Below are 24,015 nucleotides of genomic sequence, written 5' to 3' on the forward strand. Positions count from 1 at the left end.
AGCTGGCAGCCCTTCACCTTGTGGAGGGTTCCCTCAGCCTCCTCTCTTCTCCCCTCTCCTTGTGAGTCCTCTGGGCAGCTGCAGCTGCTGCCCCTGGTCCTTGAGCTCCCCCAAAGAGAGGTTCCTCCTCACACTGCCCCACAGGGGCCGGGGAAGCACCCCCTGGCCAGCCCCAGAGGCACCATTCACCTGGGGAGCCAGGGCTGCTGCAACAAACAGGTGTGCAAGCCTTGGGGAGGCAGAGATGCAAGAGGGCATCAGAGGAGGGAAAGAGGGACAGAGGTTAGTGTTGCCCACGACATCCTGGAGCATCCTTTAAGGCACCCCAAAGTGCCACAGCACACTGGTTGAAAAACCACCATCCTACAGGATTGAGGGCCTTTTTTGTTCTTAATCTGGGGGTGAGTTCTGCTTCCCTCCCACTCCCCACATCTTTGTTCTTCTAATGACACATAAACCTATTCCTGAAGCTATGTTTTGAGGGGGTGGGGACTTTAGGCAGGCTTTGATTTGATTTGATTTTTTAAGAAAGGAATGAACACTAGATTTCTGAGGAAGTGCTTTGGCTTTGTATTTGCTACAAGGGCCAGCCAATCAGCACTTTGCCCAGTCAGATAAGAGGGGAGGAGGGGAGGTGGCTTTGTGACTGTCACATTGCCCAGCCAATCAGCATTCTGCACAGCCTGATTTTCTCGAAACTGGGAGGCCTCCTTGCTTTCCAGAGGAAGGCTGTGCATCTGGCCAGAGAGGGATGAGTGAAGATCCATAGTTGGCTCATCGCTCAACCTGTTTACAACTGTGCAGCACCCTTTGGGTGTGCTTATGTGATGGCTGTTGCGTTGGATTAGTATTGGCTCCATCCACTGTGGCCATTAGCGAGGGGTATCAACAACCAGGGGACGCGGGTGGCACTGTGGGTTAAACCACAGATCCTAGGACTTGCCGATCAGAAGGTTGGCGGTTCGAATCCCTGCGACGGGTTGATCTCCCATTGCTCAGTCCCAACTCCTGCCAACCTAGCAGTTCAAAAACACATCAAAGTGCAAGTAGATAAATAGGTACTGCTCCGGCTGGAAGGTAAACGGTGTTTCCGTGCACTGCTCTGGTTTGCCAGAAGCGGCTTAGTCATGCTGCCCACATGACCTGGAAGCTGTACGCCGGTTCCCTCGGCCAATAAAGTGAGATGAGCGCCGCAACCCCAGAGTCGGCCATGACTGGACCTAATGGTCAGGGGTCCCTTTACGTTTATCAACAACCAGAGGGCGACAGTTTCCCCATCCTCGGCTTTCCACCGCTGATTTTTCAATCCATAATGGCAACACATGAAAATATTCTGCTCCGTGTGCAATGTCACCGTGCCAGTTTTAAAAGTGTATTGGGGCAGAAGGCAGCATTTAGCCGGGTGTGGGAAGAAAGAAGCTCTATAAAAAGACGGTAGTCTTTTTAAGCCACCGGAAGCTGGTAACGTGATACCAGTTTAGTCAGCCAACTTTCATGAGCAGAAGTGATCCAATTAAAGGTGTTGATGAGCCTGGCAAATAATTTTCTAGCAGCTGCCTGTCACTCTGGCTGCATAACACATGCATGTGCTGACAGTGCCTTCCCTCCAATTACCTCTCCCCACCCCCACCCCCCCACCCCCCGGACATTCCCACTCCCATGGGGACAGTTCCAGCCTTTTAAAACAGGGAGAAGTGGCTGTGGCAGACCCACCAGCTGCTACTTGACTTCAGTCCCTTAGCTTGCTTTCCCCAACTCCTTTCATTTCTTCAGCTTCTGAGAAGCCACCATAGAAGCCTCCCCCCCCCCCCTGGGCTTGGTGTGTGTGCTCCTTGCAAAAGTGTGCCAGGCTTTCTCTTCCTGATAGCAGTGAAAATGTTGTTTTATGTGCTGCACATGCATCAGTTCGCGGGGCCCCAGCACCCCCCCCTTGTGTTTTGTAGATCAGCCTGTTCCAAACTGGTGACCTCCCAGATATTTTGAACTACCACTCCCAAGACATCTGGAGGGCATCAGGTTGGAAAAGCCTGTAGCAGGCAGTCTGCATCAGCCGATGGGTGCAACATCTTGCTTGCTAATTGACCTGTGTTCGAAACTGCGACCAAGTGAAGATATTTGGATGCCAAGATGGTGCCTGACATCTCCACCATCTGGAAATGAATGCCTGGGGCTATGCTTGGATTTGGACTGTTTTCACACACTAATACCACATCCTGTAGAATTCTATCCATGATATTTTATCTGCACAATCGGAATGAATTTCAGTTACCAAAATGCTTTTTTTCTGAGCAGCCTGAGCAGGCGCAGAGAACAGAATAATAATAATAATAATAATAATAATAATAATAATAATAATAATAATATTTATACCCCGCCCATCTGGCTGGGTTTCCCCAGCCACTCTGGGTGGCTTCCAACAAAACACTAAAATGCAATAACCTATTAAACATTAAAAGCTTCCCTAAACTGCCTTTCAATGTCTTCTAAAAGTTTGGTAGTTATTTTTCTCTTTGACATCTGGTGGGAGGGTGTTTCACAGGGTGGGTGCCACTACTGAGAAGGCCCTCTGCCTGGTTCCCTGTAACTTGGCTTCTCGCAGTGAGGGAACTGCCAGAAGGCCCTCGGCGCTGGACCTCAGTGTCGGGGCAGAACGATGGAGGTGGAGATGCTCCTTCAGGTATACTGGACCGAGGCCGTTTAGGGCTTTAAAGGTCAGCACCTACACTTTGAATTGTGCTCGGAAACGTACTGGGAGCCAGTGTAGGTCTTTCAAGACCAGTGTTATATGGTCTCAGCGCCCACTTCTGTCTAGTTGCCGCATTCTGGATTAGTTGTACTTTCCGGGTCACCTTCAAAGGTTGCAGTTAATTGTTGCAGCTTGTCTACCCCACGCCACTGCCCTGCTCACAGTTGTGAAGAATGTTCTTGCCTTATGAATGGTCTGTGTCACCATTAAGAAAAAAGGTAGGAATAGGCCAATATATATGTAGAACAAGTGACTTTTCTTCTTTAAAATCTCAAAGTTCTTAACCTAGTTCAAGGTTGTCATCTAAACTAGCCAGGTGTTTAACAGAGAATCGATCACAGTCAGTCCATCCTTTGAAAAATAAGACTTCAGAGCCGTCTTGCCCCCCAAAATGGCAACTAGGCATTTTGTTTTGGCAACTCTAACCTTGGTTTAAGGAGGCATCTGGTGCCTAGCTTATATATCTGAGTTTCTATGTACTGTATATCTGAGTTTCCTTTGCACCGCATCTCTTCAGTTGCATTTTGAAAGTGTAAGATGTGTTGCCAGGAATAGGAACAATCTCCGTGTGTATATTGCAGGAGAACTGTGCATACAAAAATATGTACTACAGCATGGCAAGTGGAGGGCGACGACACCCTTGTTTTCTTTGCTAAGGATAGAAAATAGGTGACATTTTCAGGGCTTGGAAAATGTCCTCATTTGGCACAAATGAGTGCCATCTTGTGGTCAACACCAAGAAGTGCGCCATTCAGCAATGACACTCTGGGGTTTATGCTTGCCCAATTGATCAGCCGGTTGAGCTTCATCTGGACCCAGAGGTAGAAACTGTTCCTGAGCACAAGGCAAAATGAACCCACTCTTAACCTCAGGGTTGTGAGTTCAAGCTCCATGCTGGGCAAAGGATTCCTGGATTTGCAAGGGGGGTTGGACTAGATGATGCTTTGAGTCCCTTCCAATTCTATGATTCAAAGTAAATCAACAAGCAATTCTCTTGTTTTAATGCAGGATAGAATTTGAAGGCCACAATACAATGCAGATCGAAGCTCACATAAGCTGGAGTCATATGCACAAATACCTTGGACTATGCCATATTGAAGATAGCGGCTTCTGAGTACATATGCTCTAGAGCTGCATAGCTCTAATCCTGTGCATGCTTACTCAGAAGTGAACTCACTCTAAGCTGCACCAGCTTTTAATATTTGCCAACAGATGTGATAGGAGAAATTCCCAAATGTATCAGAAATGAGGCATGCAAAGGTCCCAAAATGGGGTGCTGAGAATGTTCTTGTGAGTTTGGAAAAGGGCTCCCTGTATGCTTCTTGTACACTTGTTCCTATGATAAAAATTGGCAGAGTCCAAGGGAAAAACAAGGAGGGCTACCTTAACAAGCCTTCCAAAGTATAGTTTGTGAGCCCTTCGAGATTTAGCTCTAACGTAATCACTTGCAGACCTTGATTCGTTCCTTGAGGGAACATGGTAATGAGTGCCCCAGGGGACTGGCATTCCAGTACCAATGTAGCTGTTCTCCATACCTTTGGACTCACATGCAGTGCAGCCCCAAGAACAACTACCTGTCTCTCGGCACACAGGTGATATCTGGAAAGTTTGATCACCCCTACATTTATGGGTGGGAAACTTGAGGCTCTCTAAATGCTAGACTCTAGCCCCCATCATTCATGACTAGAGATGTGAAAGCTTGGGAAAAACCCTGCGAACATCTGGAGGAAAGGGGGCAGAAACAGTTTTTCTCCAATTTTCTTTTTCCGGCCTATTTGTGTCTGAAAAATTGGAAAAGTAGAAAAACAGGTGGCAGTTGCGGTGGCGAGAAACCCAATGGTTTCCCCCCGCCCCCAGGCCTTCACATCTCTATCCCTGACCACTAATTATGCTAGCTAGGGCTGATGGGAGTTGGAGTCCAACAACATCTGGAGGACCAGGGATCCTCCAGCCCTGCTCTACATCCCAGGGTATGGTCTTGAAGACACATGAGGCTCCCAATTTACTGAAGTTAAGGAGATCTGGGTCTGCTCAGTGCCTGAAAGGCACATCCATTTGGTTCCATGGTGGAACAAAAGCAATATATAAATGTTAACTATCTATCTATCCTGTATTGGTCAGATGCATCACAGAACAGGGCTTATAAAATAGTGGCATTAGAAGCCAGATCTTTATTGCAAATCACCACCTTCGAACTCTGTGTAAAGAAAACCAAACCATCCAGATTAGACTCAGGACTACATGCATGTAGGAGGAAAGTCCTGTGATCCCTGAGAGATCATTAACATTGATTGCTGCTCAGGGCTTCCATGAGGCAGCATATGCAGAAACCACGGGCAGGATAGATGCAGTGGTTGGCTCACTGGTGGAGAAAGGGAAAGGGAACTGGGTGCCTTCCCTTCCCCAGTGTCGCGAGATGTGGTATTTGGCTGTCAAGAGCAAGAGTTAGCTCTTTGCTGTGTCTCTCTTGGTGTTTTCACATTCTGCTGTTGTTGCATCACTTCTCCCCAGAATTGCCCTGGTGCTGTCCGCTAAGAAAAATAATATATATTCAAGGAAGCTACCTGAAATCATCAGACCAAACCTCAGGGGTATGGGGAACCACCAGAATGCCCCATCTGAGGAGCTTGGTGACCAAGGTGGAGCATAAAGAATCTCATGATCCTTGCTGTAGGTGGATTGTAGGGTAGGTTCCTTTCTTACAGGTGTTTAAAGATGATCTCCATACCCACCTGTCTTCAGCCTGAAGTGGTGACATCCATACGTCCACCACCAGTTCTGTGCCATCTCCTTTCCAGCTCATGCTACTACAGGTGTAGACCAGGACTTCAGATTTCTTCAGTTAGGTATTAACCTTACTCTTTATATTAGACGCCCTGGGAAACAAAAGCTCAGCACCAAAGTGCAGCTACAAAGAAACTTTGGAGAGCAGGATCAGGCCCTGGATTGCTCCTTCACTGTTTCTGTTGGCTGGTTTCTACATTTGCTCACCATGTCTGATCAGCCTGTGTCACAGAGAACACCAGAGCACAAAAGCTGCAAAATAACAGTGCAGGAAGTAATGCCAGGGACCCCGCAGGAAGTGATGAACTGGGACATCTGTAGTGCTGAGCGTTTGTTTCCCAAACAGAGTGGCTGCCATTCATAGAGAATGTGAGAAGCCATCAAGTCAAGGCACCTGTTTGTTTATTATTTGTTGCTGTCACCGTCCTTGGGTTGCTAGGAGATATTATGCGGAGGGCACCAGTTGCCTAGCAACAGCCAGAAGCTGATGCTCCTTTTGGAAGTTGGTGATGGGGGAACTGATGGTGACTTTTCCATAATCTGCTTTGGATACATTAAAAAAAACTTAAAAAAACTAAACAAAACAAATTCCTTCCAGTAGCACCTTAAAGACCAACTAAGTCAGTTCTTGGTATGAGCTTTCGTGTGCATGCACACTTCTTCAGATAAGTGTGCATGCACACTTGTGTTCTTCTGAAGAAGTGTGCATGCACACGAAAGCTCATACCAAGAACTGACTTAGTTGGTCTTTAAGGTGCTACTGGAAGGAATTTGTTTTGTTTTGACTATGGCAGACCAACACGGCTACCTATCTGTAACTTAAAAAAACAAACAACTTTTGAGCAATGGGTAAGTCTTATGGGCACTTCTTCTCGTTGCCCATTTCTATACCCTGGGGTCCCCTCTTTGTTTCTCTCCTCCTAACCTACTTGATTGCCCTTGTCTTCCACCAGCTTAACAGGAGGCATAATTTGAGCAAAAACTTAGCCTTGAAATATCTGGTCAATGCAACAAATTCTCTGATAAAGCCTATGAATCCTGGGGTGATTTGGAATTAAGCCAAATGCAGTGATTACCAATCATAAGCCCTATTACTTTCCTAATGAATTAGAACCTAAAATCATAGATTCGGTTGGGTGAACTTACATGCCTGGGGGCCAAATATGACCCTTACAGAGTGATGGGGGGGTAGAAGAATGATAAAATATTGATTGTATGAGTGCTTAGAAAATGGTAGATGGCTCCACACAAGCCTAATTATTTAGGATCACAGCCTATTCCATGAAAGCAAAGGGCAGATATGCTCCCTCTTCCCAGGACCAGAAGAGGCATAAACGGGAGAAGCAAAGACAGATGTGCAGACGCAGTCTCTGATTGCTTGGGGAAAGCCCAGGGGAGGAGGAGACACAGACAGCAGTGGGGACACCTTTAGTCTTGGTAACTGATTTCCTGGAGTAAGACCTACAGGGAAGGAACTGCTGTGTTCATTAGGCCCGACACTCGACAAGGTCTGTGAAGATTGTGTTTTTGCTAATAAAGAGTTAGCTCCAACTCTGGATGGCGTGATTGACTGACTGGCTCACTCTGTGACACCCTGATCCCAGCTGGTTGCAACTGAGTGCTAAAAAGAAAGGTAGTCTTCGCTTCGATGTGTGGTGCCCTAGCTTCAAGGTCCCTGGAAAATACAGTGGTACCTTGGTTATCGAACGGCTTAGTTGTCGAACAAATTGGCTCCTGAACGCTGCAAACCTGGGAGTAAGTGTTCCGGATTGTGAATGTTTTTCAGAAGACGAACAGGAAGCTCCTGCAGCCAATCAGAAGCCACGCCTTGGTTTTCGAACGGTTTCGGGAATCGGACGGACTCCTGGAATGGAATAAGTTCGAGAACCAAGGTACCACTATAATTCAAAGTCCAATTCAAGGTGCTCACATTAGTGTTTAAAACCCAAAGTGATGTAGGCCCCAGTTATCCGAAAGACTTCCTCCTTCCTAATGGAATTTCTGTGAGTTGATCAACAGAGGGGTCCCTCTTGATGCTTCCATTGTCCTCAGAAGTTTGGGACATTCTCTTTGCCAGCCTCTGAAGCCATGGAATTCCCTCCCTCCAGAGATGCATATAGCACCTTCATTATCCAGTTTTTGTTGCATGGTGAAGATGCTTTACCCTGACCTTAGACACCCAAGACATCTATTTCTGGGATCTACCCCATTCTCGTGACTGTAATTTGCTTTAACTGATTTTAATATTGTTATTTTTTTAATTGTTCGTGGTGAAGGGCAGGGCGGAAATTTAATAAATCATCGACATCGTCATTATTATTTTTTTTAAAAATGCATTCAATGAAAAGGCTCAGATTCAGCTTAGGAAAAGAAATGAAGTATGTTTATTTTCAACAGTTTCAGTAGCTTAACACTAAGTTGCAAATTACCCAACCATTTTTTTGTATTGTCTGGATAAAACTGACAGACAAAGAAAACAGCCCATCCGTATCTTCCCTTAAAGACAAAAGACAGCCTCCAACATTAATGTGTGCTGGACACTATGTGCTAAGTCACACTTTGCCACATGTACAGCACTGTTACAGAGCAACCTGCCACAGAAGATGCCAAACAAGGAAGTTCATGCACCTTATGAAAATTTCAGTGGGGTTTTTTAGAAATGAGACCTTCTCTTGGATTTGGGAGAGATCCTGCCCTGTGCAATGTGTTCCAAAAAGGTCACCGACCCAGGTAACATGCAGTTGATAATTATCTAGTTGCTCGCCCGTTTTCACTTTTTGTTAAATTCTTGCAAACTTCATGTGTTATGAGGGTTGGCATGGCAAGGGAGAGGACATGTAGCAGGTAGCACTCTTTTAACACCCAGGGGTAGAGGGCACAACCCAGCAAAATATTATCTTCACTAAGTCCCTGTGAAAGTGAGTCACATCTAAAAACATTTCCATACACGAGACTTAAATTGCCTTCAAGCCTCTCTTGGCTCTAGGCTTTGGCTTTCCGTTACTATGTGGTAGAGCATCTTCATCCATGCAGGTGGTCCTAAATCTAATCCTCAGCGTCTCTAGGTAGGGCCAGGAGAGACAACTGCTTGAAACCCTGGAGAGCCTGTGCTGGTGATACTGAGCTGAATGGACCCATGCTGTGACTTGAGATAAAGCAGCTTCCTACGTTTGGTGTGTAAAAACATAACACCCATGTGGAAAGGCAAGCAGGACACAGGCATATGCAATTCATAATATGTAACTGCAAGTCAACATGTGCTGCGCAGACTGGGTTTTTGGCCAAGGTGCATCAATCAAATTACCGTATTTTTCACTCTATAATACGCACCAGACCACAAGACGCACCTCGTTTTTGGAGGAGGAAAACAAGAAAAAAAAAAATTCTGAATCTCAGAAGCCAGAATAGCAAGAGGGATCGCTGCGCAGTGAAAGCAGCAATCCCTCTTGCTGTTCTGGCTTCTGGGATAGCTGTGCAGCCTGCATTCGCTCCATGAGATGCACACACATTTCCCCTTACTTTTTAGAAGGGAAAAAGTGAGTCTTATAAAGCAAAAAATACGGTAGGATGTTGAAGCAGTCATAAAGTCGGACTCACCAGTGAACCTCAGCATCAGATGTGTGGGGGTACAGTGGCTTCAGGAACTCCCCTTCCGCATCAGCTTATCTTGGATATAGTTATGCCCTTTCACCAAGCAAATGTGCTCTGGTTTAGGCCCTGTCTGAAAAGGCCACGTAAGGGGAAGGCGCATGCCACATCCTCTCGTAGCGAGCTCCATACTTTAATTATTTTCTGTGGCAATGTGAAGAGGTGAAAGGAAAAAGGTCTCCCATCAATCCACTCACACACTGCCAGATGTGGAATGACAGCCCTGGTGTGACCAGCAGGGGCCCTTTGGTCAATTGTGCTGACTGGGGAATGTTCATCCACATTCATCTTCTGCTTCTGGGATTAGCAGTGGCCTCACTAGCAATGGGGAGAGATGGAACCATGCACAGTAATGGATGTGGCCCCATGAGCATCAGTTGCTGACCTCTGTTTCAGGTTTAGCATTGCAAACGTATCTGGTTGCCCGATCTGTAATCAACAAGGGAAATTAATTTTCTGCAAGATTTCTTAGGAGTGTAGGGGAAGGGCCTTTTTACGAACCAAGCACTAGCCCTGGGAGTGGGAACAATTTTACAATTTGAGAGTTTCCATCTGAGCTTGCCTGCTCATTCCCTCTCCCACCTGCTGGAGCTAAACTTTAGCACTGATTGCAGCCTAATTATTTTATCCACTGGACTGAATTTAATATGGATGCAGAGCAGATTCCGCTCCTGCCATTTGGTGGAAACCTCCATGCATATTCCCTAATACTGTTTGCCGTTATGTGACAGCACAGTCAAGCATTGTGGCGTTCTGTTTTGCACATCAATCTGTGCTTGTCATTGACAAAGGTGCATGTATTTCCTTGCTTTGGTGTAATGTACAGTAATAAAGGATGGAACAGCAGCTCAGGAGAGGAAAAGAAAAACACAGCCCACCTCCCTTTAACTTCAACGAGGTGTCTTTGCCAAACAGGCCCGTTAGGGGGCAGAGCTGCCATCAGATTCATAATACAAAACACTGGCAGTGGCGGTGTCTGAAAAAACTGTGACAAAAGCTCATTTGGTGAGCTTTATACCGAAACTTTTTTGACAATTGTAGCATGAAAGTCAACTACATATATTTTATGGTCAGTGATTGGACTTACACAAGTAGGTAGAACGGAACCAACAGTATGGCACCTATCCCAACTTCCCTTTAAAAAAATAACCAAATGGCCAATATTAATATGGCCTAATCAAACCTGACATCCCTAAAAACTAAGTCTGTCATCACATATTGTTATCCATGGTATATACTGCCATCTGCACATCACATTCTCCACACCAAATGGAATATATTATTGCTTGTAAGCCTATGTAGACTCTCTTTATAAAAAGGCTTCTTTTGTTTGTTTACAGAATACAGGATTATGACAAACTAGCTAAGGTTTTTGTTTTTTTCATCTTGAAAATACGACATCAATTCCTTCAACAAAGGCTTAGATCTTAGGCTAAGATCTTTAGCAGAGATGTAATGAACAACTGCAAATATTCTTACACAATATTAATAGTAATAATAACTTAATGAGAGATTCAAGTGAAATTTCTATAGGACTATTTCCTGGTAGCTATTTACAAAACTTTTTTTTTTTCCATTTTGGGGAAAAAACAACAAGTTGATAACATGTGGCATCTAACACTAAACCAGTAAGGACTGAATCCAGAGAAGGGGAACTCTGCTGACGTTCCATTGAATTCAATGGCTAACTAGTTGTCATGACTAACCAGTGTTCATTTAGTTCAATGGAGCTGATGGCTAACATTCTCCAGATCAGGAAGAACACAGGTTGTACCAAACATAAAACTTTTAAAAAATAATTTTAAAAAGTTAAGTTTGCAATCCAAAACATGCTTACAAAGGAATAAGTCCCACTGGACACAGAAGGATTTATTTTGAGTAACCATGCGAAAGATTGCACTTTAAATCATATAATCTGTTAGAAAAAAAAGTATCACATTTTGTTTTTAAATAAAATATTCCTCCAGTGTCAAAATTATTAAATAGCATGTAGTAAACTAACTTAAATAAACTTCATTAAAAAGTCTTGCTGTCTAAGATGGCTATTACTAATCATGCTTACATTGAGATTCTTACTGCCTCAACATCTACATAATTTCTTTGTATACAGAAATTTATGATATTTCTTTTGCCTATAGACCTACTTTAAAAAAACAAAAAAGTACATGTATAAGGGATCCAGTATTAAAAACATTAAAAAGGTATAATTATATACAACAGAAGCATTCACAAATTGATTTTTCTTTCTTCAAAAGTCCTTTGCCCCAGAGTTGGGGAGCCTTGGTTGAGCTAACAGCAGGCTGGGTTTTGCTTAATTCCCGATCCTCAAAAATAACTCTGCATACAGAGGAAGAATGATCTGGTGCTAAAGAGGCACTGGAAGTCCAGATTCAACTCCTTACTCTAAAAACTGACTTCCTATACGAACCTGGGAACTTCCTGTGAAACAAGAATAGCTATGACTTGGAGGCCATTGACATATAATATTGTTTCGGTTTTTTACACGTTGTTTCAGTATTTTGATTGGCAAGATACATTTCATTCTATTTGTATATTATCAGTAAATGGACTTTCATGGGCACTCCGGGAGCTAAGAAAACCTAGATTTGTCCTCTCTACCATAACCATTAGGAATCGGGGGGTCATAAAGCACTCCCAGAAAAATATGACATTTGCATCTGAAAACAATTGTGGCAATAAAATGGTTCTCCTGTTTTGGGGGGTTAAAGAATAGGGCAATGAAGCTCAGAGCCAGTATTTTGTGTGTTCCTAGGATTGTGGCTGAGAGGTCACTGCTTTGCTTATTAGGTCATATCCATGTCATAAATTTAAAGCACCTTTAAAGCACACAACTTCCTCCAAATAACCTTGGGAACTGTAGTTGGCTTCCTGCAGACCTACAATTCCCAGCATGCTTGCTAAACTACAGTTCCCAGGATTCTTTGGGGGAAGCCATGTGCTTTCAGTGCACAATATGGATATGATGCAGTTGTCAGTCATTTTAACCAAAATTCAAAGTGCTTGAAGAGGCTATAAAATGGAGAGAGGCTGAGCCTTCGCTCCTCAGCTTAACAACAAGCAGCCAAGCCACAGAGGTAACTATTACCTCTCAGACACACTCTAACTTTTCCTCTACTTCCCCATAAAAGAAGTCAATCATTAAAAGTTACAGACAGACGCGATTCTATTTTAAACTTTTAAAAGGCAGCAAGAGATGAACTTTCAAAATGCAAACACTTGCTTTACAAATCCAAAATGATGAAGTGAAACTTAGGTCTATGGGGCCTTTTTTCATGAAAAATATTATTATTATTTATAAAGGCTTCACTGTAAGTTTCATGGGAGTGGCTTCAGAAATATCTTCTGACTCAGCATGAAAAACAGGGGGGCGGGGAGAGTAAGGGAGATGTTCTGGTATGTGCCCCTAAAGGGGCAGTGGATCATAACCAGGAATCATGTGATCTAATGTGGAAGAAAACAGGCTCCAGGCTGGGCTTTACACAAGAGGAGCTGATCCAAGCCTAGTGATACTAATTACCTCTTTATCACTTGTGGATTTCTGAGCCAGCTTTCAACAACAACCCAGTAAAAAGGTGTGCACAGGAGCAGAACACCTGCATCTACTGAAGAACTGCCTCTTAATTTAGATGCAAAACTTATTTGCTCTTTTGTAGCCAGTCTGTGGCCCCTATACCCTCGGAAGCTGCCTCATTCTTCCACCTCATCAGAGTTCCTTCCTTCCTGTTCATCACTTCCCCTTTCTTGCCTCTGTGGTTGGTGCGCATTAAGCGCATTAAAGTTAGAAAAGAGTTGTTTTCACTTGGCCCTCCAGTCACTGTATGGGTCTGTTGTCCTCAGTAAAAAATAAAAATCCTCTTTATACTTATTGGAGAGGAATAAGTATCAAAACCTATCAAAACCAGTGGGGCTTAATTCTGAGTAGATCTACAAAGGATTGGAAATCCTAATTCGAGGTAGCCATGGTGAAATTGAAACAGGGCAGCCATTGTTCAAGATAATTGTTCGAGTTAATCCAGAACACTATTGTCTCTGGCTGTGCCCCCTGCAGTCATGTGGTCCCCAATTGGTCACCCCTGAGGGAGTGCAGCCCTTGATAGAAGAAGAGTTTGCCCACTGCTGCTCTCAAGAATAAGGGCTCTCACAAGAACGAGAAGAATAGCTTTAAGCTGGCAATGTATCGTATCTGGACGTTGCTTGTTATGGGCTGAAAGCGAGGTGCTCTGAAAGCAGGTCTGCATTTTAGATTTCTGTTTGCGTTAGTGGGTCAGGATCTAGGAAGGCCGCTGCATGCATGTACCCAGAGGGTGCACACAAAACCACAAGGGCCTTTGTCTTTGTAAGGTGATTTTAGTCTCCTGGCATTAGACTGCCAGTGTCATAGTGCAGCCCACCAGGGGGTTATTGGGATTTGTAATGGATCAGAGTATGTGGGTGAATGTGTGCAGGTGCGCTCTGGTTGAGGCACAGGTGTGTTAGAAGATGTGGATTTTGAATAAGTGTATAGAGTCCATAGAATTCTATGTGATCAAGTTTAATGTTTCATACATTGCATTATTTACGGATTCTGATGTTCTCCATACTGTGTTTAGTTTTTCTTGATTTGCGCATTCTTTTTCACTTTTTCTTTGTAAACCAACTCGTGATCTTTTATGATGCAAAGTGGTATATAAATACTTGAAATAGATGCATAAAATTGATAAATAGGAACTGATGTTATTTAGAAAGGGTCATAAGGCGTGGTCAGTTCTGGGTGAGACTAGCAGGGAAAGGATGTTCAGGGGCACCTGACTAGTTTCGATTGCTAAGTAAATTTTGTTCCTTCTAATCCAGTCTTTGTAGATCGTTTATAATCTTGCATTTGTAGTAATGCAGACTTGCTTGCTAAAAATAGAAAACTGGATTGCATGTGTGCCTAGCTCAAAGTTGCTGTAACTAAGGTTTTTTTTGCCAGGATCCAAAGGGTTGCACCAAAGAGGGAAGAAAGGAAATAGCTTGAAATAAGTATCCACTTGCTAAGCAAAACCCTTTTGTATTCTCTCAAGCCTCTAACACTTTTAATCTGTTGCTTTTAATTGCTGGCGTTACTGGGTTTAAAAAAATTGCTTTTTTTAAAAAAAAAAATTCAAAACTTTTTAAAAAAAAATTTAAAACTGTTTTTCATTGCCATTTATTCTCTTGCTAACTATCCTGGGAATCAACTGGTTGAAGGGTAGTATACAAACACATAGAATCAACATGAAAATGTTTTTAACCTTTTGACGTTTATGTCCTATTGAAATTATTTCTAAGCAGCTTTGGGATGGACCTCTCTGTTCTGAGTCCTTCAGTTTAACCCAACTCACACATCCATTCACATTTGAGTTAACAGAGATAGGCAGCTCCAGACATTTTAGAGTTAAGTCTGTTGTGCTGTTAACAACAGATTAGGAAGCCAAGATTGTGTTTCCAGCATTTTTGCTCCCACTTCCACTATTAACATTTGGGTAAGAATTGACAGCTGTGCTGCAAGATACATACAAAACAGGGCTGATTTGATTTACAGGTTCAAACAACATAAGCAAAATCTTTGAATTTATAAAGCATCAATGACTGCTCTTCGGTTCCCAGCTTTGGAATGTGTTTTGTTTTCTCCACAGTCCTTTTTACGACAAGGTTATTAAAAGAGTCAATGGCTACCAATCACTAAATCTAACCCAATCTATTCTAGTCCATACATATATTGTACAATATTGCCTAGTACCTACTATACACAAATATGAAGAGGATTCAGTCTGAAATATAGTTAAGCGAGTTTTTAAATAAATGGGGGGAAAGGAGAGTCACAACATATTTTGACCAGCATGCAACTACCTCCCTTCAGCCAATACACAGAAAATCTTTAATATGACTTGGAAACGGAATTATACTTGAAACCACAGGCATAGAAAAAATTAAGATAATCAATCTGAAACTCTGGAGCTTCTGTGATTTTAATATGCTCAATGTTTCCTTATGCTATTATCTATATTAGGTTACTTCTAGCAGAGCTCATTACTGGGCCTACTGCTTTTCTAGTCATTTGGTCATTATTTCCCAAACCATTAAAAACACTACCTATAACATATGACTGTCTATGTTTCATTCTATAGTAAGTCATGCTTTAATCATGCTTAGTTCGTAGTCCACGTAGAAACCTTGTTATTACTCTGTGACGTAACAACAGGCCAGGAAGCCATTTTGAGATGGTTCCTAAATGCTAACATGGGACTTGGCACCAGAAACCGTGGAGCAAAATCAGCTCTTGACATCCTAATAGGAAAACAGATTTGAGATAGCAATCATTAAATCTTCATTAGAAATGAGAACAGAAACAAAACACCTAGCAATGTACAAAAGGTAGATCTAAATACAGATAGAGCGTCTTGGCCTACTTCCTAAAATTACTCTCTAAACTGAAGCCTCTAGACATGGCTGTCACCAGGTAAATCACTTTGCATTTGTTCAATGGCTCTATCTGGTAAACCACTAACCTACTCTACTGAAGGTGACTCTGTTGACAATCTGCTGTCGTCTTAGCTGTATGCAGAATATATATATATATATATATATATATTATAGCTATCTTTTTATTGGCGAACATAAAATATTTACCTTTTATTTTATTTATTTTTTTGTTCATTATAAAACAATCCACAAAGCCTATCTGCAGTAAGCAGGTCAGTTTCACAAGTGACTCGGAAACTTATGCCGGTATCAACCCTCCAGCTGAATCACATTTAACTCTATTCAAAAGCAAGACTTCTGTTGACTACCAATAAGAGCTCATGGTACAGCAGAAGACACACCCTTGCATGCTGAACCTGGAATGTATAGAGCTTTGTGGCAATAGGAATGGTGGATGGAGGGTCAACAAAGCATTATGAGTAGAGAACATCCACTCAGAACATCCACACATATATACAGGCAGGCCGACACATACACACAAAAAGCCACGTGGAAGTTCAAATGCCAACATCAATCTCCTCCTCACACTCATTCAAAAGTGCATTGCAGTCATTCACACGTGCACACAAACCATGCAAAAGGTTGGAAGGCGCTTTTAGTGTCACTTGTGAAAACACCCTTAAATAAGTCCTTATCTGCCTTCTGTGCCTGAGTTTTCCATGTTGCTTCACACCACTTGGGTATTAATACAGTTGTCTGAATGCAACACTCCTTTTTCTCTAAGCGCAGGGTTTAATAATCTCCTGCATGACGAACAGAACTCCATCTTCTGATCACTCCCACCTCTTTTTTTAATGTGTAGACTTTTTATGTTGTCATTTCATTTGCAACGGCAGAAGAAAGTATTGCTACCTCAAACTGATCCCTGTTCCAGAGGAAAGTGGCACGTCACCAGATATGCGCTAAAAATCCCAAAAGCATGACTAGCGTTATGGAAGCAAAAAACACAACAGGGGGATAGCACAGCAAAAGCTGAGGTAACGTATGGTGTGTGTGTGTGTTTTGCAATGTTCATATCTAACAATGGGCTAGCAAGTAGCTCTGCCAGATTTCCAGTTTGCATTCAGCAACATTCTCTGTGCAACATTCCAGCTAATTGGCTTGCTATGCACTCTGCGTTAGAACCGACTGGTGTAACCAAAGTGTGTTTTCTTGTTCTTCCAACAAAAATGCGTCAGCAGTACTGTTGGCCTAAGTCCTATAGTAGAAGACACTGCTGGTAATTTGGCACAGTGTAAAAAATACAGCGGCGTTTGTACATCATACAGAACCGTGGAACTTGTTCTAAAGTAGTAGCTGCAGTTCCTCCCACCCCTCCCCAGCCTTAAAGGGGGTGGGGAAAGTTTACAAAACCCACAAAGTTTCCCTGAAACTGCTGTTTTCATTTAGGTCAGATGTTTGCTTTTGAATATTTAAGAATTTTCTAAAAGTTCTCTCTCTCTCTTCTTTCCCCAATTTGTAAAATATTGTTAAGAAGAAGAAAAACATCTTCCCCAATTTTTAAAAAAGATGCTGCAACATTTCAAGGTTTTACACTGATCTGAAGCAAGGGTGCATGGATGACTGTGGAAAAAGGGAAACGAAAAAGTGTGTCTTGTGTGTGTGTGTGTGTCATTTCATAATTAGGACTTGTGCCCTGCAGCTCTTTCTACTTGGATGGAGAAAGGTCATTGGCCTCCATCTTGGTTCCTGTCCAAGGTTACTTGGCTATCCTCACCTTCAGGTTCCTCCAAGGACTCATCAAAGATGCAATGCGCTTGAGGACAGCGTTCTGGCAAACAAAACCTTGACAGCATGATTTTAAAAACAGAAGCAGTCCCCCTGGAACTTCATTGCCCATTAAGACCTGTCACAACAAGGTCCTACTGTGCTCTCCAAGGAAAGCTGCGAGGATTGGCGTAAGAGTGGAGCAGTGGCAGGATCCACCATCGACGAGGTCGGGAAAAGCTTATACCAGCCAACTGCCAAAGTTGACAAATCAAGTTCTTCCAGAAGAACCCGGGCGACTCCCATGAAGTGTTTGCGTTCCATGCGTCCGTAGTTCCCCCAAACTATCACCTTGGAAACAAGAGGGGTGGGGAACATGTTTAGTTTGCAAGCGATATCACACGAATGATGGGAGGCTGGCGTGGAATTTATCTTTTGGCAAAGCATTGACATAGTTTATGATCTGAATGATACTAAGAAGACCAAGGAAGGACTTGAGGTGAAGGTCACAGGAGAGTCAAGTCAATTGCGCTGTATTTCCTTTTCTTTTTTCAAAACTTCATTAATTTGAAAAATAAAAATAAAATACACGCAATATACTCAGAGGCACTGAAATTAAAAGAACTATTTTAAGTAAACTACTTTAAGTTATTAATTTCAACGGGTCTCGGCCCAGTATACCTGAAGGAGCATCTCCACCCCCATCATTCAGCCCGGACACTGAGGTCCAGCGCCGAGGGCCTTCTGGTGGCTCCCTCACTGCGAGAAGTGAGGTTACAGGGAACCAGGCAGAGGGGCTTCTAGGTAGTGGCGCCCGCCCTGTGGAACACCCTCCCATCAGATGTGAAGGAAATAAACAACTATCTGACTTTTAGAAGTCATCTGAAGGCACCCCTGTTTAGAGGAGTTTTTAATGTTTGATGTTTTATTGTGTTTTTAATATTCTGTTGGGAGTTGCCCAGAGTGGCGGGGTATAAATTATTATTGTTGTTGCTGGGTGCTATTAATGGACAGTTACATGGTCCTCCAGCTCTCCCTTCTCAGCTCTTCCTCTTTAGAGCGGACAGTCCTTCAAGTAGAGGGCTCTCCTTTGCAAAGTAGGACACATGGCCTCCTTAGTTCTTCAGCGGAATGGCAACTCATCAAAAGCACAAACAACTTCCTCTCCCTGTGTGGTGCCTCCCTACGAATGCTACATCCTAGTTGACCACACAGGCCACCCTAACCCTAGCTGTGAGATCTGCCAGGAGGCCTCAGACAGGTCCATCTTACCTGCAGTACTTTGCCTTGTGGACTCTCTGGAAAAAGTAACACTTGGTTGTACAGCGGATCTAAGGACTTGCGAGCCACTTTGGTCTTTTTCTTTGCAATGCACACCCCATTTTCTAGTAGGTAGGCCTTGATGTAAGCAGCTGGAAGAATAACACAGGGTAAAAGGTTGTATTGCCGTGTTAAGTACAGGGAACCCCCATGAATACCACCATCCATTTGCTCAGATGAAGCTACTAAAAAAGAAAAGTTTGTTTTGAGAGAAAAGCTTCCAACATATTGTTGGAAGTGGTCTTTTCAAGCCTTGCTTGGTGTCTGAGTGATGCTGAGGTTGCCTGTGACTGGCCTTGGTACAATGTTTATCTCTAGCCATCATCACACATATGCAGCAAGTATATTCAGGATCACATCAGGACTTTTTGCTGCCTGAGAAGTGCAGGACAACATGGTGCTGATTGGACAGGAAGTTAAATCTTGTTTCAACACTGGTGATGGGATGCGATCCTCCTTCACACCTGAGAACAGCAGATTTGCTTAGTGGGAGCAAGGTGGGTTGTTTGCTACACAGAGCTCTGTCTTTCCACTAAGGATGAAAGGATCTATCTATTTTGGTTCTCTCCGTTTCTCATTTTTCCCCAGTCTTAAATTCAGCACTCCACATCTCTGCAGCAATTTGCAGGTATTCTTTTAGAAAAACCTTGGGGAAATTTTTCAGAATTTTAGTTCAGGTTTCTCCTAAATAGGCACAATTTTATGTGTGGTATTGACTAATGTACACATTTTTGCAAGGAATTTCTCCTAATACAATGCATTTTTTGGTATTTTATTTGTATTGACACATTCATTTTTATCCATGCTTTTACATACTATAATGCTTTTTTTGTAAACACTGGATGAAGAAGTGCACCACAAAATTCAGGTAAATGCAAATTTTGGTGGATGGCTTTGTTTTGGTTCTCACATTATTTTGGAAAGTGCAAATTTGATAAATGCAAACCAAATGAAATATCTCCCCCACCCCCACCTCCAGTATAGGAGAAACGCCAATACTGGCCCATTCATTCTCAATGCACATCCCAGCACCTGCTGTCTGAGGCAGCCACCTCACTCTGAGGTCCTGTGTCTATGGCAGTGTACACACCATTGATTTCAAGCACACTTATTTCCCAAGAGAATGCTGGGAACTGTGTTTCAGAGAACTACAATTCCCAGCTCCCTCTACAAATCACAGTTCTCAGCATTCAAAACAAAATAAAAAAAATCCTTCCAGTAGCACCTTAAAGACCAACTAAGTTAGTTCTAGGTATGAGCTTTCGTGTGCATGCACACTTCTTCAGATACGTGTGCATGCACACTTCTTCAGGTATCTGAAGAAGTGTGCATGCACATGAAAGCTCATACCTAGAACTAACTTAGTTGGTCTTTAAGGTGCTACTGGAAGGATTTTTTTTATTTTGTTTTGACTATGGCAGACCAACACGGCTACCTATCTGTAACCAGTTCTCAGCATTGTGTGTGTGTGTTGACCCACATGCTTTAAATGCACTTTCAGGGAATGGTGTGTATGCAGCCTGGTAAAGGTAAAGGTAAAGGTAAAGGTAAAGGTAAAGGGACCGGGACCCCTGACCATTAGGTCCAGTCGTGACCGACTCTGGGGTTACGGTGCTTGTCTTGCTTTAGTGGCCGAGGGAGCTGGCGTATAGTTTCCGGGTCATGTGGCCAGCATGACTAAGCCACTTCTGGCGAACCAGAGCAGCACATGGAAACCTCATTTACCTTCCCACAGGAGCGGTACCTATTTATCTACTTGCACTTTGACGTGCTTTCGAACTGCTAGGTTGTCAGAAGCAGGGACTGAGCAATGGGAGCTCACCCCACCATGGGGATTCAAACCGCCGACCTTCTGATTGGCAAGTCCTAGGCTCTGTGGTTTAACCCACAGCACCACCCGCGTCCCAACCATGAAGCCTGGTAGAGATGAGCAAAGAACTAGTTGCTCATCTTAAAAATTATCCGAACCTTGCAAAAATGTGAGAACCTTGCGATAACTCGTAAGGAATGCTTGCAACATTCAGATGGCACACACCACACCATCCTTCCCACCCCTCCAGTTCCCACAATCTTATCAGTTATTCCCTTGTAAAAACCAAGCATCCTTTTTCAATGCTATTACCCAGGATTTGGGAGAGGCAAAGAGGCTGAAACACTCTACCTGGCAGGGTTTTGGAGCCAGGCTTTGGAGTCAGTCCTCGGGCTTGAATGATGTCCACTTCTAATTGTCCATTTCGCTCCTGTAACCCAATTTCCACATCACCTGGACAGCAAGCAAAATGAAAAGTAAGTGAGTGTCAAAAAGATCTCTATGAACCACTGCTCACTGCTCTAATTTCTCTTAAACATTAGAGACTGCAGAATGATTATCATCTGGTACAAGTCAGGCTTCCCCTTGCAACAAGTTGATTATCTAGAGGCAAGAAAGATGGGGATAAAATGGCAACAGAACTCACTGACTAGTATGGAATTGAGGCACGGGCCTTCCTTGTCTCAAAGTGGTCCACCAGGCATATTAACTGCCAGAGTCTTTGAATAAACTCACCCTTTCAAAGTGACAACTTCCAAACTATGTGCCCTTCCTCGAATGATCTCTTGAAATGTTATTTGACATCAGGAGAAGGTTGCATTCAGAAGTTTTGAGCACCAATATCAGTGGTGGGACACACACATGATAAAGGTACATACAATTGTGCATGTTGCAGAGAAAAAATAGAAATTGTTGTTTTCCCACTAAATAAGCTGAAGGGTAGGCAATTCCAGGACACGAAAAAGGAAGTACTGCTTCACACAGTGTATAGTGAAAACGGTGAAATAAAACTTCACCTGTATTTCACCAACTGAATTTTGATCCATGAAAGAGTAAAGAATGACCTTAAGGGGAAGGAACGTTGTTAAACTACTATGGTTAATATGTGTTTGGAAATATGACAAGATGAACAAGTAGAAATATTTCCGCAGCATGAAAGCAGTTATATGGCGGTATGGAACTCATCAGGACCTAAAGTCCAGTGTTTGAAATGCTTATGTGTATAAGATAAAACTAGACTGCAAACAATTCCAAGAATGATGATTTTGTGTGTGTGAGAGAGAGTGAGAGAGCGAGAGCGAGAGCGAGAGTAAGTGAGAGTGAGAGAGAGGTTGATAATTGCTGACCTATCTAATTTAAAGGGTATAAACAGTGCTTTTTTCTGGGGATACGCAGGGGTACACATACCCCTAAACATTTTGTGAATCTAAGTTTGGCCTCATTGAAGGGCAATATTTCAATATGAGTAGGAAAATGAGACCTCCCCTAAACATTGTTTTAAAAAGAAAAAAACACTGGGTATAAATATTAGACACAGTTCAATCCCCCCCCCCCAAAGACATTTGATACCTTATGGCATCTTCTATTTTCTTCCTTCCCACATGCTCAAAGGGATCACTTGGCTAAGACTTTCCAAAGAAAGGCTAACCTTTTAAGAAGTCTCAGAAAACTTTTATTCTGAAACTTGTTTTTGCTTATTACAACTATCACCATTTGGATTTTTTTATATGTATGTTGCATGCTCTTCTACTATATCTTGTTATAATGTAAATATTGTTGGATGTTTTAAAGCAATCTGTGTTTTTATCAAGACTTTTCCCTCAAGTAATTTGATTTATCTTTAATGCCCATGCATTACCACACAAAATACAGGTCATGCATTGCTTTAAGGGAATCTCACACATTCTGATTTACACAAGCAGCTCCATGTTTTCTTAGCTACTCAGATGAGAGGAGGTGGGTGCTTCAATCACAGACTGGCAAACTCAAGTTGGACAGTTATAGCTGATTGGGAGGTTTGTGCAACATACCCGCTTGCCCAGATGAGCAGACTTTTTGCGATAAGGAAAGTAGCGGGGAAATACATTGCAAAGTGTGAGATTACACTTGTTTTGGTGCCCCACAAAGAAATCCAGGTGAATGCCCATTGAATAGCCAACTTCATCTAATCTATTGTGCATCAGGATGAATGCACAATAAAGAGGTCAAATCTAAGCAACCTCATTTATTTTTCCCTTCCTCTGTTGTGTCATTCTGTCTGCTTATAAATTTGTAAGCCCCTTAGGATAGGGCAACCTGGCAAACCTCCTCTTTGCAAAGCATCATGTGCATTGATAGCACTATTCAAACACAAAAACACATTCATAAAAAAAAAAATGGTTTTCTCTTGCTTACCCATGGAGGTAGTAGCCAAGGTTTGGCGACCCACAAACTGTGCAGGCCCCATGCTGCCCAGGAAATCGCTGAACTGCCCAGCGGCTGCCAGGTGAACTCCATTGAAGTTCAAGCTGCAAAATAAATTGGTTCATGTAATTCATTGTTTCGAGATTTGCTAAATACACAGTCTTAAGCTAACTGGAAATATGTGTGAAATGAAGAGCTATTTCTGCATGAGTTCCAGTCTCGCTGGTTTTCAAACTGGCTTGACACGCTTTCAGTTTCTTCCCATAACCGCAAGGGATGTGTGCTTAGTGTAGTTACAGATAATCACAGACAAAACAATTATCGTCATGATAAATCAACATGGGAAATTGGTGTCATTTTCCTGTATCAAGCTTCTCCCCCCTCCCCCAAATACAGTAGGAAAAATTGAAACTCTTTTGCCTGGGGGTGCGAATGGCATGCAATTATTTTTTTGCTGATGTGCAGTCTCTCTCTCCTGAGGCTATTACATCTAGGAGGGAATCTAGAGCCAAACAGACTAGCCGTACTGTATTTATACTCAATGGAAACCACAGTAGATGAAAGCAGAAATTCCCTCTCACAATTAAAAATTCATTGCGAAGCTGAATGGATCCTGTTCAGAAGTAGGATTCTGAAAATTATACAGTAGGATGTGTTAAATCTGTTGAGGTGCATCTTGATTTGCTTCCTTGTATTTAATATAATTTCACTTTGGTCTCTTTCTGACCCTCTGTTAATTTCTGGCATATTTCCCATGCTAACGTCCTTCCTCCTCCCATAAATTTGAAGGAATTTATTGTTATTATTATCCTGAAGAATTTAATTTCCTGATTATGCCACCAATGAGATCATGGTACACTGATCAGAAACTGCAATGCTTCTAAAGTGATGTGAATTTGTATATCTCAATAAAAATGCTGAATCCTGATGCCTCAGATGTTCCCGGCCAACAGTACATATTAATCAGACCATTTTGCCTCTGCCCATTTTCCCAATCTTAAGTTTATTTATTTCATTTATTACATCTATATACCACCTTTATCTTCCAAGGAACTCAAGGTGGTATACATGGTTCTCCTCCCCCCAGTTTTGT

General features: G+C 42.7%; 1 protein-coding gene and 2 long non-coding RNA genes across 4 annotated transcripts in view; all 3 read right to left on the bottom strand.

Moving 5' to 3' along the window:
* Positions 1-4,886: 4,886 nt before the first annotated feature.
* LOC309345175 lies at positions 4,887-7,143 on the bottom strand. Its single transcript, XR_014158055.1, has 2 exons — positions 6,360-7,143; positions 4,887-6,094 (listed from the first exon to the last, which is right to left on the bottom strand). It is a non-coding gene; the product is annotated as an uncharacterized lncRNA (long non-coding RNA).
* A 3,611-nt stretch (positions 7,144-10,754) lies between these two features.
* LOC309345177 overlaps positions 10,755-24,015 on the bottom strand; it is a 175,149-nt gene continuing 161,888 nt past the window's right edge. The window contains exon 2 of the long non-coding RNA XR_014158057.1: positions 10,755-12,716. This is a non-coding gene — a long non-coding RNA (uncharacterized lncRNA). The remainder of the gene's footprint in view (positions 12,717-24,015) is intronic.
* Positions 14,351-24,015, bottom strand: part of RIMS4 (regulating synaptic membrane exocytosis 4) — a 102,197-nt gene continuing 92,532 nt past the window's right edge. For both annotated transcript variants that reach the window (XM_081868063.1, XM_081868062.1), the window contains exons 3-6: positions 22,914-23,026; positions 20,871-20,972; positions 18,662-18,801; positions 14,351-17,740 (exon numbers count right to left, since the gene is read on the bottom strand). In XM_081868063.1, the coding sequence (XP_081724189.1) occupies positions 17,522-17,740; positions 18,662-18,801; positions 20,871-20,972; positions 22,914-23,026 (574 nt within the window). In that variant the 3' untranslated portion in view covers positions 14,351-17,521. The remainder of the gene's footprint in view (positions 17,741-18,661; positions 18,802-20,870; positions 20,973-22,913; positions 23,027-24,015) is intronic.

This window comes from Podarcis erhardii (genome assembly GCF_964252035.2).
Source record: "Podarcis erhardii genome assembly, chromosome: 6".
In the NCBI taxonomy this organism is placed as follows: Eukaryota; Metazoa; Chordata; class Lepidosauria; order Squamata; family Lacertidae; genus Podarcis; species Podarcis erhardii.